General features: G+C 36.2%; 1 protein-coding gene across 5 annotated transcripts in view; it reads left to right on the forward strand.

Annotated features, from left to right (window-relative positions):
- PCCA (propionyl-CoA carboxylase subunit alpha) overlaps nucleotides 1–15,049 on the forward strand; it is a 461,053-nt gene that overhangs the window by 277,692 nt on the left and 168,312 nt on the right. For all 5 annotated transcript variants that reach the window (XM_024230769.3, XM_054529192.2, XM_054529194.2 and 2 more), the window contains one exon: nucleotides 13,223–13,325. In XM_024230769.3, coding sequence (XP_024086537.1) covers nucleotides 13,223–13,325 — 103 coding nt within the window. The remainder of the gene's footprint in view (nucleotides 1–13,222; nucleotides 13,326–15,049) is intronic.

Here is a 15,049-nt window from a genome sequence, read left to right on the forward strand (position 1 = left end):
CTTTTCATTATGAAAAACACTCAGCCTACTCGGAATAGAAGGCAACTTCCTCAGACTGATGAGGAGCATCTATAATAAACCCACACCTGAAAATAAGGGCATCTAGATTGGAGAGAAGTCAACTCACCTCTTTTTGCAGATGACATGATTTTAGATGTAGAAAATCTTGAGGAATTCACAAACAAATCTGCTAGAACTAATGAGTCCTGGAAGGATACAGGATACAAGAATGATATGCAAATATCAATTTTTGTTTTTATACAGTGGCATTGTACAAGCCAAAAATGAAATTAACAAAACAACTCTATATAGCACCAAAAAGTATACAATACTTAAATATAAATTTTAAACAAGAAATGTAATACTTGAACACTGAAAACTATAAAATGTTGTTGAAATAAAGATGACCTAAATGAAAAACACCCTATGTTTTGAATCAGAAGACCTAATATTGATCACCAAACTGATCTACAGATTCAGCACAATCCTTTCTAGAATCCCAGCTGCATTATTTTTGGAAAAATAGACATCTGATTCCAAAATTCATATGAAAATGCCTTTGCACTGTAAAAGAGGAATAAGAGGAATAAAGTTCGGAGGCTTCTACTTCCTGATTTCAAAACACTACAAAGCTACAATAATCAAGACAAAGTGGTACTGGCATAAGCATAGACATGTTGATCAATGGAATAGAATCGAGACTCCAGAAATAAATTGTTATGGTCAGTTGAGTTCAGTAAGGGTAGGAAGAAAATTCAATGAGTTAAGATTAATCTTTTTAGTAAATTCTGCTTGGGCAATTGGATATGCACATGTAAAAGAATGAAGTTGGTCTCCTTCCTCACACCATACATAAAAATGAACTTTAAGAATCACAGACCTAAATGTAACAGCTCATACAACAAAATTCTTAGAGAAAAACATAGGAGTTAATCTTTGTTACATTTGGTTGGGTAATGATTTCTTACATAAGATGTCAAAAGTACACGCAACAAAAGAAAAATTAGATAAATTGGACTTCAGAATTTAAAACTTGTGCTTCAAAGGAAATGATGAAGAAAGTGAAAGGACATCCCTCAAAATGGGAGACAATATTTGCAAATCATATATATTTAATAGGGTCTTTTGTCTAGTATAGGGAATTCTTACAACTTAATAATAGGACAAATGATCCAGTTAAAAGGCAAAGGACATGAATAAAAAATTTTTCAAAAAAGATATAGAAATGGCCAATAAACCCATAAAAGATGCTCTGTATCATTAGTTGATAGGAAAATGTAAGTCATAACCACAATGAGATACCACTTCACACCCATGAAGTGGTGAAGATGTGAAAACATGGGAACCATTACATGTTCCTGGTGGGAATTTATGACTACAGTGATATGAACTTGGGAATAATTTGACAGATTCTTAAAATATTAGACGATTACCACATGACCTAGCTATTCCACTTCTTGGTATATAACCAAGGGAAATGAAACCATGTGTCCACAGAAATGTTGTACACAAATGTTTATAGTGGCATTTTTCATAATAGCCAGTGGAAACAACCCTAATGTCCTTCAAATGATGAATGAGTGTACAATAGTAAATAAAATGTGATACGTTCATAGAATGGATTATTTTTCAGCAATAAAAATAAATGAGGTATTGATATTTTCTGCAACATGGATGAATTTTGCAAAAATGCTAAATGAAATAATTCAGTCAAAGTAGATCACAAATTTTCCCAGAATAAGCAAAGCTATAGAAATCGAAAGTACGTAACAGTTGCTTAGGGCTGAGGAGGGGAATGTAGAGTAACTGCTCTCGTATCTAATGTTTCCCTTATGAGGCAATGAAAACGTTTTAAAGTTGCTTGTGGGGATGGTTGCATAACTCTGTGAATATACTAAAAACCTTGTACACTTCAGATGGGTTAAATGTATGATATGTGAATTTCATCTCAAACTGTTTAAAATGTTTATAGTCTGTTACGCATTTTATATTTAAGAATTTGTTTTCCTATTGGTATAATAGATGTTCAAATTTTAGGAATTAAATGAGGCATTTCTTCCTTCTAGTTTGATGGAGCCTTTAAGAATATTTCTTTTCAAATTGTCAAATATGTTTCTATGTCTGCTCTCAATTTAGTGCAAGAGTAGCTTTTGGGGGTAGCAATGTCAAGTGTTCCTGGGCTACCACCTGGAAGGCGGAAGTAGTAAATGTATGTGAACCCGCGTTCTTCCATCTTTTCTTTCCTCTTCTGCCTTGAAATGCAAGTGACATAAAATTAAAACAGCACGGAAAAGTTTCAGTTCCTACAATGGCAGTGTAGTGTATTTTCAATGAATTCCTTTCCAGATAAATAATTATAAACTCTGGACAAAATATAAAGCACAACTATTTGAAGGCTGTCGATGTACAACCAAATACGACCCCTAAAAGAAGAAAACTACACCAGTAAGATGCACGTTTATGTGGCTTTTCCTCTGAAAGCAGTCACTATTGCATGCATTAAGGCATGGCTGTAACTCAGTTATTGGTTTTAGGTCTCAGAGAATGATGTTCAGTGTTGTCAGAACTGCTGGAAATTCAGCAGGGTTATCATGGCAAAAAGGGAGCAACAGAGTGAAGAGTTCCATATGTGAATTCAGATTCTCTCAAATTGTTGGTTGACCCTAGAAATGTGCGTAACAAAGACCCCAGGGATCCCAGAAGATCCCAGAACTGCTGGAATGCTGAATGAACTGAGCTAAAATTTCAGTTGCCTACCATGGTTATGATAATGTTGGAATCTGAATCTCATCAATTTGAGGTACTTGTAAACACCTTGAGCTTTCCATTAAAACCCTGGAAGGACCATGCCTTGGGAGAAAAGACTGTTTCTGGAATAAATGGTTTGGACTTTTTATTTATTGAGAGCAAAACCAAATAGTTCCTAGCACAACATAAAAGTGAGCCTCCACAACTTCAGGACTGGTAACTAGTAATTTAACTGCCTGCTGTAATAAAAATCAGTACTTTTCAGAGGGAGATAACATGATGAGTGAAGTCTGACAACATCCCCACAATACAATTTACAATAAACATTTACTTGGCATGCAATCTAAGAATAAAGACAACTATAATCAAGAGGAAAAGCAGTCAACAGAAATCAACCGTGAGATTACTAAAATGTTTGTTTCATGGGTAAGAACTTTAAAGTAGCTATTAAAATCATTTTCAAGTATTAAAGATGAAAATGAGGGAAAAATGGGAAATATCAGCATAGAAATGGAAATTAAAACACATTACTAAGTGGAAATTCCAGATCTAAAATGTCCTATATCTGCAATGGATAATTTGCTGGATAGGCTGAAAAGCATACTGGTGATGGCAGAAGAAGGAATAGGTAACCTTGAAGATAGAAGAATAGAGATTATGCAATCTGAAAAAAGAGAAAGAAAAATGCGTTTTAAAAAATTGAAGAGACACAAAAGGACAAAGGAAACTTTTGGAGGTAAAACATGTTTATTATCTTGATTGTGGTGATAGTGTAATGACCGTATGCATATGTCCAAACTAATCAACTTGTGTGCATTAAACATGCTGTTTTTTAAAATGTCAAATACACCTCACTAAAGCTGTTTAGCCGAGGTGGGCGGATCACCTGAGGTCAGGAGTTTGAGACCAGCCTGGCCAACATGGTGAAACCCTGTCTCTACTAAAAATACAAAAAATTAGCCAGGTGTGGTGGTGCACGCCTGTAATCCCAGCTACTAGGGAGGCTGAGGCAGGAGAATCACTTGAACCTGGGAGCTGGAGGAGCTTGCAGTGAGCTGAGATCGTGCCATTGCACTCCAGCCTGGGCAACAGAGCAAGACTCCTCAAAAAAAAAAAAAAAAAAAAGAAAAGAAAAAAGCTGTTTAAAAAAAAAAGGAAGACAACCTCAGTGACTTGTGGGCACTGTAAGTTATCAGGAAGCATGTATTAGGAAGGACAAAAGGAAAGGCAAGAGAGTGAAGAAATTTCAGAAAAAATATTTAATGTTGTCTTCTTAAGATTGGGAACAAGATAAAGTTGTCTGTTTTTATCATGTTTATACAGTATTATCCTGGAGATCCTATCCAGTGCAGTTGGAAAGAAAAGAATAAAAGGCATAGAAATCAGAAAGGAAGAAGTAAAGTCATTTCTATTTACAGAGGACATAATTGTTTGCATAGAAAGCCTTATAGGAATCTATAAAACAATTGCTGGAACTAACAAATTTAGCAAGATTACAGGATAAAAAGGCAATCAAATGCAAGTTGTATTTGAATAAACTAGCAACAATGGGAAAATGAAAATTAAAGTTCCACTTAATATAGCATAAAAATAGGCAAAGCAAACACCGTCACTAGTTAGAGTATGAAGGCATGCAAGAAATAACGGAGCCTAATGATTGCAAAGGAAGCTTTACACACCTTAATTGGTTACCTGAGAAAACTCTAAGGAGTCTGCCATACAATGAATGAAACTAAGACAAAAATAGGGATAAAGTTAACAAAAGAGATTCATGACTACCACATTTTATGAAATAAATTAAAAATCAGAAGTAAGAGTTTTATCCTGCTCATGGACTGGGAAAGAAAATATTAAGATGTCACTTCTCTCTACAGTAATATAGATTCAATGCAGGCCCAATAGTAATTCTATTGGGATTGTATCTCAGGGAGGATGTGGAAGAAATTGGCACATTGATTTTGAAATTTCTATGGAAATGCGAAGGGACTTGTATTAGTCCATTTTCACCCTGCTGATAAAGACGTACCTGAGACTGGACAGTTTACAAAAGAAAGAGGTTTAATTGAACTTACAGTTCCATATGGCTGAGGAGGCCTCAGAATCATGGACGAGGAGGGGCAAGTCACATCTGAAGTGGATGGCGGCAGCAGGCAAAAAGAGTTTTGTGCAGGGAAACCCCTGTTTTTTTTGTTTTTTTTTTCTTCTTTAACCATCAGATCTCGTGAGACTCCTTCACTATCATGAGAACAGCATAGGAAAGACCTGCCCCCATAATTCAGTCACCTCCCACTGCGTCCCTCCCACAGCACGTGGGAATTCAAGATGAGATTTAGGTGGGGACACAGCCAAACCATATCAGACCTAGAATAGCTAACAGGAACAAAGTTGCAGTACTTGGTCTACAAATTTTCCTGAAATGGCCTCACCCCGTCTCCTACCACACAGGAAAGTTAGAGATGCATCATAGATAGATCTACATGTAAAACATCTAAAACATGTGAGTATATCTTCTGAAACTTTGTATATAGGCAAAAAACTTCTTAGCAAGGACACAAAGCACTAAACATAAAAGGAAAAATTAGTGAGTTAGATTTTGTTAATATTAAAAACTTCCATTAAAACTGCAAAAAGATACCACTACATACGTATTAGAATGTCTAAAATCCAGAACAACGAACACCACGTGCTGCTGAGGATGTGGAGCAACAGGAGCTCTCATGCATTGCTAGTGGGAGTGCAAAATGGTAAGCCACTTTAGAAGACAGTTTGGCAGTTTCTTACACAACATAATCTTACCATGTAATCAAGGAGTTGTGCTCCTTGGTATTTACCAAAATGAGCTGGAAACAGGCACACACTAAAACCTGCACGTGAATGCTTATAGCAGCTTTATTCATAATTGCCAAAACTGAGAAGCAATGTCCTTCAGTAGGCGAGTGGATAAACTGGTACGTCCGTACAATGGAATATTATTTAGCAATAAAAAGAAATGAGCTACTAAGGCATGAAAAGACAGAGTGGAAACAAATACATATTGGTACGGGGAAAAAGCTAATCTGAAAAGGCAGCATTCTATATGATTCCAGCGCTAAGTGACATTCTGGAAAAGGCAAACCTATGGAGATGGTAGAGATCAGTGATTGCCAAGCATTCGGGGGAGGGAGGGGGGAATAAATAGGTGGAACAGGGGACTTGCAGGCAGTGAAACTACTCTGTATGATACTGTAATTCTGGACACATTTCATTAGATGTTTGTCACAACCCACAGAATGTATAACACAGAGTGAACCTTAATGTATGGACTTTAGTTAACAGTAACGTATTGATATTTGCTTATCAATTGTAACAAATACAACACACAAATGCAAGATGTTCATAATAGAGGAATTCATGTGGGGGAGGATGTGTGGGAAATTGAAATTCTGTTGAGTTTTTGTCAACCTAACACTGCTTTAAAAAATAATGTCTTTTTTTTTTTAATCTGCTGAAGGAAGGACATTGTTAAGAAAATTCATAAGCAAACCACAGAAGAGAATACTTGCAACACATAAATCTGACAAAGGCCTTGTATCCAAAATAAAGAACTTTCACAAATCAATAAAAATAAGGCCAATGACTTAATAAAAATGGGCAAAAACTTGAATATAAATGGCCACTGAGCACCATGAGGTCCTCAGCATTACTAGTCATGGGGGAAATATACATGAAACTATGATAAGATGCAGTTTCCCAGCCTCTAGCCTGGCTAGAATTAGAAAGACTGACAATGCCAAATGGTGGCAAGGATGTAGAGTAACTCATTGCAGTGGGAACATAGAAATGTTGTAATCTTTTGGAAAACAATTTAGCAACTCATATAAAATTAAACCTACATTTAGCCTACGACTTCTACTCCCGAGATTTTTTACCCCACAAGAAATGAAGACATACCTCTTTAAGTGGGAAAAAAACAACCATGTACAAAGAACATCTACAGTGGCTTTGTTTATAACAGCCCCAAACTGGAAACCACCAAAATGTCTATCCACAGAAGGATGAACCCATTTTGGTGTGTTGGTGCAATAAAATACTTCTCAGCAAGAAAAAAAGGATGAACTATTCAACAACATGGATGCACCTCAAAAACATTATTTTGGTCAAAAAAGCCACAGTTTTTTTGGAGTCTGTTCATGTGAAGCTCAGAACAGGCAAGAATAATCTCTGGTTGTTAGTGGCAGGCAGAGCCAAGTGACTGGAAGGGTGAATGACGAACTTAAGAGCTTGGAATTTGACTGTATGTTAGTTGTATAAGAGTAAAATTAAAAAAAAAAAAAACAGTTGCTGAAACAAAAGAGAGGGATTTCAGATATTTCTGCACCAAATTATGATAACAATAATAACTAATTGAGCATTTATGTGCCAAACACTACTCTAAGCATTTTACACCTTTTATCTCATGTAAGCATCATATGGGTTAGGCATTCTTATTATCTTTGTCTTGCTGATGAGGAAACTGAGGCACAAGGAGGCTAAGCGAGTTGTGGATGGAGGTCACACAGCTTTTGTAGGTCTGCACTTTGTCAGTGAGACATGGGGTCTGCTGGAGTGACAGCTGTGCCACAGTGCCTTTCCTGGCTAATCATGCCCAATGTCTAAATTGAGAACCTTAAGCCCTTATCGGTGGAAGAAGGAAAGGGAGTGTGCATAATATTTAAATATATGAGATTATGAGTAACATTACGTATTCTATCCTAGATTCAGATGTCATTTGTGTAATTATTTGTAATGCTAATAACACCAAACTTGGGGGTGTTCCCTGTTTCTCAGCATGATTATGTGATACAGACTCTTCCACACAGTCTCATGTATTTGAACATACACATTTTCAATTGCATGTAGGCAGAATTCTAATCCTCCTCTACGCCAGTTCCTAGCTTTGAAGAGGTCCTCTGAAAATGCTGCTTTTATCTTTCTTCTGCAGTGATGAACTTTAATGTTGGAGTGTTGTAAGTTCTCACATAATAATAGATTTTGTTTGGTTTGGCAGTAGACTTCTGTTTAAAATTCCTTTAATCTGTTCATTCTATGCTTTTTATATTCATTTTAATAACTGATGGCTCTGTGAAGAATTTTTTTTGAATTTATTGCACTAGTAAAAAAACTACTAAAACTTGTACTTAACTCTTCCTCCATCTCAACGTGCTAAAAGTGAGTTTTCCAGTGAATTGCTGAATTTTTATCTTCCCTGGGAGTTGTTCCTCCCATTCCCCAACCCTGGGGAAATAAGAAACAATTCATATACTAGATCTAAAGTTTCATTAAAATTGCTTATGCCCTGTCTCAGGCATTTTAAGTGGGCCATCTGTCTAAACATCTCTCTCTCCTTTTTTTTTTCTGATCATTTCCTCGACTTATTCATGAGCCATGGGAGGGCTCCTTTGTAGTCTCCATGTAGCTGGTTCTGTCTGCCCCCACTGAATACATCTATGTGCTTGCATAACATATCTTTTCACCGTGCTGGAAATTCTCTGAACTTGGTTCAGATGAATGGCCCACTTTCTGAAGGCCTTTTTCTTCCTGCAAAGATTTGTATGCAGAAACTGACCTCAGTGGCCTTGGAATGCAGCATATTATTCTCGATCATTTTACAGCCCACCCACTGTGAAAGTTATGATGAAGCATTTCTTAATGATTCCTTGACCATTAGCATTGTTTTAACTGAGTATTTTACTTCTAAAGACGTGATGGCACAATCAAAAACCAGCTTTTTTGAGTGTCTGATAATTATGGTTTAAAATGCTTATAATCCTAACTGAAGATGCTGAGAGTTTTTATGTTTATACAGTCTTCTTTTAGCAAATGACTTGTAATAGCAAAGTATTTACTCAAAAGCACCCTTTTGAGTAAAATATGCTAGTAAGTTAAATGTATTAGTATTAATAGTGACTATCAGCTGACAGTTTTTCACCATCAAATATAAAAAATTTATTTTTGTTGAGCATATTCATCCTGGCTGCCTGATGATAAAGTGGACAGACCTGGGTTAGAGCTATTATTTTATTTGCTTTGTGAGTCACTGTTTATGTGAATTCTTTTTTACTGGGGTTTTTGGTTTTTTGTTTGTTGAAGAAATAACTTAATTGGTATCAGCTTTGCAGGTGACTAATAAGTTGCACAGATTAAATTTTTGGTCAGATGACAGCATCTTTCACTAGAAATGTACTTCGTTAAGGGAAACTGTATCATTACTATGGTGAGTTGAATGAAGTTCTAAGATCTTTTCCCTATTGTCAGAGAGTTGTTCATAAAAATCTTCTTTGAGACTATTTTGAATTTAATGAATCTGTATAATTCTTTTCTAAACATTTAACACATAATTATAGGTAATTGTTACTATCATAAATCTGTCTGTGCTGGTTAAATTAATAAGAATGTTTCAAAGTAAGTATTATAAATGTATTTTCAATGATTTTGCAGAAATAGAGCATGCATTCTTTCAGGTTTGTATTTTTTTAAATTTATAGTTTATTTCTATTGCAGAGCATATTTATATCTGCCAGTTACTGGCATATATGCCTAACCCATCCATTTTATTTAAAAACCCGAACAAAACTAGTTTCAAACTTATGTCAAGCCAGAAGGAATCTTTGCAAATTTTGTTTGTAGAAGAGTGAACTTATAAATAGATTCCGCAGTTTTGACTCTTTTTTGGTATTTAGAGGTCTTTCACAGTGAAGCCTTTTTCCTATATTCTGTTAACATATCACCCTGAAAGAAATTGTTTGAAAAAGGCTGGGTACTGTGACTCACACCTGTAATCCCAGTACTTTGGGAGGACAAAGCAGGAGGATCCCTTGAGGCCAGGAATTCAAGACCAGTCTGGGCATCATAGAGAGACCCACCCCATCTCTTAAAAAAAAAAAAGCCAGATCTGGTGGTGGCACACACCTGTAATCCCAGCCACTCAGGAGGCTGATGCAGAAGGATCATTTGAGCCCAGGAGTTCCAGACTGCAGTGAGCTATGATTGGGCCACTGCGCTCCAGCCATTGTGACAGAGTGAGATCATGTTTCTTAAAAGAAAAACAAAAAATTGTTAGAAAAGTGCCACTGCAGGAGTTAAGTTTGTAGAAGAAGCAGTAGCTTCCTATCACTTGCCTAGCTCTGATCCACTTTTACAGGTGTAGAAATGTTGGTTCAAACAGATTGAATAAGTTCTCAGGTACATTGCTAGTAGAACAGGCTGAGATTTAGACCTGGATGTTTTAACTCAAAACCCTGTACTCTTTCCATAAGGCCCCTCCTGGGACAAATTATAATATATATGAAACAGATGTGAATCAAAATAAAACAATGGAAAAATAAATAGTACTTAGGTTTTGGAGAGTGGCAACTATCTCATCACCATCTATAAGGTCCCTTTCTGTGGGAAAGTGGGTTCTGGGTTGGAACAAGATGTCAGGATCAACAATGTTCCAATGCCTCTGGAAGCAGAGACTTGTTATATAACAGAAGGAATTCTCAATCCCTACTCCATCAGGCTGCTACAGTTTGAAAAATATTACAGCATATGACATAGATTAAATGGAAGAAAGATCTCTTGAGTTTATGCTATAATTAAGGAACAATTCGTGAGGGAGGCAATATTTTCCTTGAAAGATCTGTTAGTGTGAGAAGCAGAGAGATGAGATGAGGATCCAAAGTTTCTATAAAGAAAGAGGTTTCAGTTATAGGGGAAAGTAAGGATATAGGCCGAGAGCCGGGACTACTACTCATAGTAAAAGCTGTAGCATGTATACACCTAATTTAATCAACACTTCCCTATCAATGCAGATATTATTACAATCTTTTATACATAAGGAAACTGAGACAGACAGTTTGCTCCGGGTTTTGTGCCAGCTTCTGTGACTCATCAAGGCCTGAGTTCAAAACCACTGTCTTGCTCTGTGCCTCATGGTAGCTTGGTTTAAGAGTCTGTCCTAACCAGATAGACGAATCAGAGAATAAGCAGAAATAAAATTGAATGCAAAAGGTGGATTCTTACTTTTAAGGCATTGAATGGTAGTTAGGTTAATAAAGATTTAACTTGGTGTGAGGTAGAAAACCATTAAATGAACATAAGCAAGGTAGTGACATAATTCTTGAGGAAAGCACAGACTTAAGAAAGCTAAGTTGCATGATCATCTAGATGTGAGGCTGTTTCTGCAATCACAACACCCCTGTGAAATTGGAGTATTGATCCCATTCGAAGTGAGCAAAATGAAGTCTTAGCGAGATGATAGGTGTAGTCCAGGGACACCCAGGGAGTATCCAGGAGCTTGGGGCACACGCTCCTCCTGTCACACCTGTGCTCTGTCCCCTGGGCAAGTCAGCCTCGTCTTCTACACATGGTTGGTGCATAGTAGACACTCCTCACAGTCTTTTCTACTTATCCCTCATCTCTTTGTCTCCATCCTGTGCTAGGAGCTGGGGATACAAAAATAAGGAATGATTTTGGTCTTTTAGGAGCCCCCAGGACACTGGGAGACAAACATATAAACAAATAAATGCCCTGTAGAATAAAGGTGCTAAGAAAAAAAAGAGGCAATACTGGCACAGAAGCCCTCTCTTCCCTTCTTCCTTTCTGCTCAGACCTCCTTTTCTTTCCCTCTCCTCCTCCCCTCCCCACTGTGTGTTGTCTCCCTCAACTCCCCTGCACCCCCATTCATTCATACTCTTCTGTGTGAGGCTCTATCCCCTGAAACAGTTCTTTTCACACTGCCAGAAAGAATCGTCAAGGCCTGTCTGTACAGTGTGCATTATTGTTGATGCATTTTTTTACTTTTATTTTTACTTCCATGGTATTTAAAACATATCCTTATCTTCAGAATAATGCAGATCAAGAAGTGGTAGGTCAAATACAAATATGTACTTAAATTAATAATATTAATGATCAGATATTGAATCTAGAAGTGATTTGATTAGAAGCATAGTTTTTGTGACTCTGACTTTTTTAATGCTGAATACACAGAGACTTCTTTTGAAATTTGGTGGGTTTAAATGAAAACATAACTTGGAACATTTTTTCAGAACTGTGGTTTAAGCTGGAGCCCAGATACTACAAAATGCTGATGTTTAGTACTTGGTAAATATTACTTCACAAGTGTAAATATGCAATACTTAAATTAGGTTAATTCTGAAATCATTAAATTTTGTTACTTTAAAAAGTCGTGGGAAACATTTATATTCTAAAAACATTTTTGTCTTTGGCTGCTTGATACAGATTTTCTGAACCATGTAATACTGATAATATGCAAGAAAAGACCCGTATGATAAGACTAACATTGTTCATAGATATGGAGTCCTTTCTGGGGGGTTTTAGGTGATGGGGAAAACCAGGGCTAGAAAAGAAATAGTGTGTAAGTTTCCAAGATGAGGACTGTGTTTTATTTCTCTGTGGTGCCCCAAAACTTAGAGCCAAGTACTTAGTGTTTGTTGAACTCATAAGTCATTTAGGGTTTTGTGTGTGTGTGTGTGTGTGTGGCTGTGCTTTATTTTAGCAAAATTTTGATGTTGTCCTATTATATAATAACATAATAAGTGGGTATCTGAGTAATGTTTAAATTCGTTTTTTAAATTTCGTGAATTTTTAGTAATATTATAAAATAAGTATAGTTTTTTTTTTTTTTTTGCAAAAAATAATTATATTGGCCGGGTGCAGTGGCTCATGCCTATAATCCCAGCACTTTGGGAAGCCGAGGTGGGTGGATCATGAGGTCAGGAGTTCCAGATCAGTCTGACCAAAATAGTGAAACCCCATCTCTACTAAAAATACAAAAAATTAGCCGGGCGTGGTGGTGGGCGCCTGTAATCCCAGCCACTCGGGAGGCTGAGGCAGAAGAATCACTTGAACCTGGGAGGCGGCAGAGGTTGCAGTGAGCGGAAATCGCACCATTGCACTCCAGCCTGGGCGACAGTGCGAGATTCCGTCTCAAAAAAATAATAATAATTAAAAAAATTGTATCCTAGCTAATGTACTAAGATATTTCTCTTCTAATTGACATCATGAAGAAACATTCTGTATTATCTTATAAGTAGAATAATGTAGAGAGGTTCATTGTTTAATACATTTTTAGTCTCATCACCTATAAAGAACAAAATGATTCTCCAGGCCCCATCATGCTAACTCAGTAATTCATTTTATGTCTCTGAAGTTTAAGGCATGGCATACTTATTTATTTCATTGTAATTTTTTTTTTAAAAAAACCATTTTGAATAGTAACCAAATATTGAAAAAAACTAATACTGCTTCAGGCAGATGAATTTGTGAATGACTGTAACAATTAAGCAATTCAGATTCATAGACTACATGATGATTCTTAGAATAGGTGTTTAAAATGTTCGCAAATACATTCAATGGCAGTTTTAGCCTGCGCATTTTATATCAAAGGGAAATTAGTTTATTGAGAAATAATAATATAAAATTATTAACTCTTTTTCTTTTCATTCTACTTCAGAATGCCTGTTATTAAACCAGACATAGCCAACTGGGAGCTCTCAATAAAATTGCATGATAAAGTTCATACTGTAGTAGCATCAAACAATGGGTCAGTGTTCTCGGTGAGTTTTCTTTCTTTATTTTCTTGGTAATCATGATATTATCTATGAATATTTAAAGCCATTTTTAAGCTGTTCAGTGACTCTCATCTTTTGAATTTATAGCACCTCTATGTATTTTTCATCTTCTTTAGGAAGCTGAATGGAAATGGAAATTTTTGTTCTTTTATGTTTATTAGGAAATACATTTCTAGATTTAGCCACATCCTAAACTCACTTTCTGATACTTGATTCATTTTTCTTTTATGCTATGAGAAGTAATACTTTCGCCTTTGTTACAGAGAAGAGCATTTTGAATTACAATTCCAAATGTATGATAGTGGTGGTAGGTAACCATCTTTTTAAAACAAATAATCTGAAGCCTCACATAACATTATCTTTAAATCTCATGCTGCAAGACATTCTTGAGGCTAAATTTACCTTGTGGTGACATTCTTTTTGTTTTAAAGAACTTAAACCCCTTGGATATAGGGTCCAAGATAGAACTGCCATAGTTGGAATTCTAGTCTATAGTGAACAATATTACAGTAAGATTTCAGTGTTTATACTGTAGTATGAGTGATATGTTTAAAACTGTGATCGGAGTGTGCCAGAAAAATACCATTGAGAGTTGCTGTTTTAAGTCGTATGCCTTTGTATTTTCAGCCTGGACTCAACGAGGTTGCTATTAATATATAGTTAGTATAATGAATATTCTGTTTATCTACATTTCTCTTCTTATGGCTAAGTTGCATTGAAATGTCATTTTGTTTTGGGGGAAACAAGTGAATTTTTATCAGAATATTGAAATAGGATATGAACATCAAAACAATATAATTTCACACAAATAAGACCTGGTGTGGCTTGAGAGGGGTACGGCAGTTTCTTGATCTCAGTGAGAAAATATCACAAGTTGAAGATTCATGAGAATTCATTCATTCCGCAAATAATTGTTGCATGCCTACTGTGCGCCAGATCAGTTCCAAGCTGTTGCCCTGGAGAAGCTGACATTCTTGTGTGGTGTCAGACTCACAAATCAATGATGTCAGTCCATGAACTAAGAGTAGTCTCCTTGGTTTTCTTTAAATGTTGTGATTCACTGTATACGCCAAAATTGCTAAAATGTTAGATACTGAAAGATACTTCACTCAGCTCTCTTAAAATGAAAGCTATGATGGAGTTAAACAGCTGTCTCATGAGATCTTGTGTGACTCTCTGCATTCCACCTATTGACATGGTCATTTCAGAAAAACAGCTTTTTAAGTGGACATTTAACCAGAGATCAGGTTGAGTAGCAAATTATAGGAAGTGAATAGTAAAGAGTATCAATATTACAATGTAGCATTTTTTTTTTCTGGGGGAAGATTAACTTTACAAAAATGTAGACTTTAGCATAATTTTCAGTTCTGTATTGAGTCACCACTGAAGCCTTACTGTAATCTGATATTCTGATACGATGTTCTTTTAAGTAATGCCTTACCTTAATAGAGAAAAGTGTCTAGATTACTTTTTAGAGCGGTTACTTCTTTTCTTTTTTTTTTTTTTTTTTTTTTTTTGAGATGGAGTCTTGCTCTGTTGCCCAGGTGGAGTGCAGTGGCGTGATCTCGGCTCACTGTAGCCTCTGCCTCCCAGGTTCAAGTGATTTATCCTGCCTCAGCCTCCTGAGTAGCTGGGACTACAGGTGCACGCCACCACACCCAACTAATTTTTGTATTTTTAGTAGAGATGGGGTTTCACCATGTTGGCCA

Source organism: Pongo abelii, chromosome 14, assembly GCF_028885655.2.
Source record: "Pongo abelii isolate AG06213 chromosome 14, NHGRI_mPonAbe1-v2.0_pri, whole genome shotgun sequence".
In the NCBI taxonomy this organism is placed as follows: Eukaryota; Metazoa; Chordata; class Mammalia; order Primates; family Hominidae; genus Pongo; species Pongo abelii.